At 38.7% G+C, this 3869-nt stretch overlaps 1 protein-coding gene across 1 annotated transcript; it reads right to left on the bottom strand.

Moving 5' to 3' along the window:
• Positions 1-702: 702 nt before the first annotated feature.
• On the bottom strand, positions 703-2448 carry LOC145984409 (glutamate receptor ionotropic, kainate glr-3-like). Its single transcript, XM_083118075.1, has one exon. It carries the CDS (start codon positions 2446-2448, stop codon positions 703-705), a length of 1746 nt encoding a protein of 581 aa, XP_082974201.1.
• Positions 2449-3869: the final 1421 nt, after the last annotated feature.

The following is a 3869-nucleotide window of genomic DNA, read 5'->3' on the forward strand; positions in this document are numbered from 1 at the left end:
GCAAAATCTGGTATATAAACATTACAAACATGTGAAGACCACAGGGAAATAACGTGTTTTGTCCATTTTATTGATATTACAGGAGAGTACTTATTTCCCTGTTCGCATGGTCATGAGTACGTTCTTTCCCTGTACACACAATCAAAACCTCTTTGTAATGGATGGAAAAAGCACATCATTCTATTCTTGTACAATTCCGAGTTGGAAAGACCCTTCACGAGTTATCTGGTAACATCTTGACCTTCATTTGACTAAAAATGTAAAAATGGACAAAGCACCTTTTTTCTCTGTGGTCTTCATATGCTTTTACAAGCTTCAACGAAAATATTCAGTGGAACGTATTAGTCTATAACAATTATATTTTATAACACCCAGTGTAATTTCAAACTTTATTCTATCGTTTCTGAACATATAGGCTTGAAACCAATGTACAAGTGTTCGAATAATACTCGTATATCAACGATAACAGGTGCACGGTCAGGTGAGTTCTTAACACGAATCCAAGATTGCAAGAGTCGACGTAAATCATCTTCAAAGACTTCCAAACCATATAATCTTATCCAGAACATTTCTAGTGATTAACATGAATGAATATCTTACATCATCCATCCTAGAAATGCACGAACTCCTATTCTACAATGGATATCAAATTCTAGAGTCGTTAACTTTGATGATGAATAAACTTAACTTTCTGCAGCCCACCTATCGTATTGTTGGAAAACATTTCCCAGCCACAAATAAAACAATGGCCATAGAGTGACCAATCCCGAGCAAAGCAAATACTCCTTGTAGATGACCCAATGTCAACTTCTCAGGCTCCCTGTCGTGTGGACCCACAGCTGAATTCTCCCACGTTTTGAATTTGAACTCCCGTAGAACAGTTTTCTGAATCCCTTCAACAACTCCACAATCCACAAGTCTATGAATGATTCTGTCGAAGTCCTCTTTATATGGTGAGTTGGGTCGGAGACCAAAGCCTATTCCATAGGATAAGACGTTGTGCTTCATGATATGTAACGACCTACGTTCACGCCTGCTCATCTTGGAAGCTCCGACAACATAGTTCTTGCCCAATACCTTAGTAACAGAAGCATAATTGCCTTTATTCAAGAACATCTTTCTTTCAGAAAAGTTTTTCTCCTCGTGAAACCGTTCGATGAACTTCTTCACTCTGTGGTCGCTCAATTGCTTGAACACGTTGAGTATATACTTACCATATGATCCCCAAGTTAAGTCACTGTCCATCAGGTCTTCAAGTGTGTTTATTGCTTTCTTGTGGTGAGGCATTGTGAGATTTTGCACAAGGGTACTGCTGTAGGCGGTTGTGATGAGAAGACAAAAGAACAACCAGGACCACAGTAAATGTCGGAAAGGCTGCTCTTGGCATCTCGATGGTGGACTGACCATGGCTAAACCTTGAACAGAGTCAATAACACAGTAGCTGAAATTGCAGTATGAGTTACATTTGGTCTGAGGGATGAGTCTATTGCTAACTTGGGCAACTAAATAGATAGCAACACTTCTGAAGCAAATGACAACCATGAGGGCGATCCACACTGAAGTACTTAAGCAAAGAATCAGCGACTGCCACTGAGGTACGCGACGAGCTCTTGGAGTTATGAAGATCAAACCAATTCTAGTCCAGGGTGATGTCAGATCTGTGAAGCCAAGAGACTCAGATGTAATCCACAGAGAAGAAATCCCAATATCTGCCCTTCCATCTATTAGATCCCCAAGTATCCCGAAAATTGTTCCATTACTCAGCTTCCAACTCCAGTGGTTCTTACCCGTTGGCTTCTTGACCTGATAAGAAAAGTTCATGACACGGGACATTTCGTGAAGGATTCTAATTTCTATCCCATCATGTCTCATCAAATTTGATCTTCCTTTGTTCAAAAGCACAAAAGGGGGTTGATTGAATGTACTCACTCGTAAACTGTTCCCTTTACATCCCATGTCAACTTCTTTGAACCAGTTTATATCAAAATAATTTCCCATATTGCTAGAAGACAATATGTCTGACATATTAAATTTCTCAGCAATTGTTCGAGTTTGTGAAACAGCAGGCACAGACTCGGAGTGATAATTCTTGTTACATAAAACAATAATCTTTGAATTTATTATCCTCGCATGCCTATCAAGTTTACAAAACTCAAATTTCGAGTCTTCAATTATCAGCAATGTGTTCTTGAAAGTACTGACTGTTATATCACTTTGAGTATACATCCAATTAATCTGTAGCTTTCTTCCTTCGATTATGACGACTGGGCACGAAGGAATGTGGTGAAATTGACGCATCAGTGAATTCTCAACCATTTCGAATTTTAGAAGAACACAAAGGCAGTTGCTCAACCGGCTCATAGGTAAGCTAGCAAAATGTTCTTTAAGAGTCATATTACTTGCATTGACTGCGGCGAACGTCAAGATAATTGCAAAGAAGAACTTCATTTAGGATTCTCTTATGTTACCTGTAACGAGTTGAAAAAAAACATTCATTTATTTAACTGGTAATGGACGCGTTTTCGATTACTTCTAAACCACATTTTGCATTCACGCACACTACACGCTGCCTTCTGAACTGATCTAATATTACAGGGTGGACCAAAAGTCACAATCGGATATTGACATTGCAAAGGTCTTCCTCTTAAGTTTTCGTACATTCGCCTCAGTTGGAGCTGGTTTATTGAAACTATGAAAAGAGTTTTCCCTGATTTTTTCACAAGTTTCACCAGCCCTTTCGTTTTCACGCACCCATACGCTAACAACACGACGTTCTTCAATGGTGAATCGACTTCTATCCGTCATTGTTTAGCCACCTCGGAAACACAAGATCGGAAATCAAACACAAGAGCAAGGAACGCCGCCGCAAAGTGGCTTTTTAACTGCAGCATGTGGACGGACCTCTATCGGAAGACCTGACTCCTAACCACAGTAATGAGACCACTGAACTGTACATATGCAGTTCAGTGATTGAGACTGGCTCATCTCTGTAAAAAACCGGACGAATTACCACAAAACGTGTATGAGGAGTATAAACACTCTTCTCAACCTACGCGAGCTTTTTATGTCAATTTCGCTTGCGAACAACATGTTCTTCCACTACATATGGTATCCGATCGTAACTTTTGGCTCACAGTGTACAATATTCCGTGTTGCTAAATGTCTTGTCTTTTGAAAAATATTTATGAGATTTTGGAAGAGGTATTATGAAGTTATTGCATATATAAGATGACACATTGTTGTATTCTGTTCATCGATTCCTATTTTTCATACAAGTAATTGTATTTAGTAGGATGGTAATTCAATAACTTCACCTTGTGATTAAAGGCAAGGGCTGCAGTTTCCTTCACCAAGAGCGAGGAACTCAACAAGGGGCGGATCTACGTGGCCTGGTGTTGGACAAACATAACCGCATGTGGATGTATTATTTTTTAAATACTCTTGAACCATGTTAGTTAATACAACTGGAAAAAACACATGAACGGGAAGAAGATAGGTTGAAGAAGAACTGGACTTTACGAAAAATGCCAAATCATTGCTCCAATTAGTGAAAACAAGTTGAAGAGCGAGCATTTTCATTCTCAGTAAATACAGATGTCCAAATGTATCATTAACAATATTTATTGTTAACTAATACAGTTTATTAAAGATTTAAATATTCACTAACACAGAGGTTCCCAAATCTATTTGTTTTACAGCGCCCTTAGCGTTTCAAGGTTTCTCCGCGGCGCCCAAGTCAGAATGTAGGCCTCTCTAATATTTGCAATGCTTAGTTAGTGTGATTAGGTTGCTTGCCTTAAGTTAAAAAAATAAACATATTCCAAATTCTGAAACATTTTATGTGTAAAAAGTACTAAATAAGCACATAT

This window comes from Lepisma saccharinum, chromosome 1 (assembly GCF_977018435.1).
Source record: "Lepisma saccharinum chromosome 1, izLepSacc3.1, whole genome shotgun sequence".
Lineage (NCBI taxonomy): Eukaryota > Metazoa > Arthropoda > Insecta > Zygentoma > Lepismatidae > Lepisma > Lepisma saccharinum.

Excerpts from the sequence above, each read along its gene's own strand:
- LOC145984409 (XM_083118075.1), bottom strand. The coding sequence starts at position 2,448 with ATGAAGTTCTTCTTTGCAATTATCTTGACGTTCGCCGCAGTCAATGCA.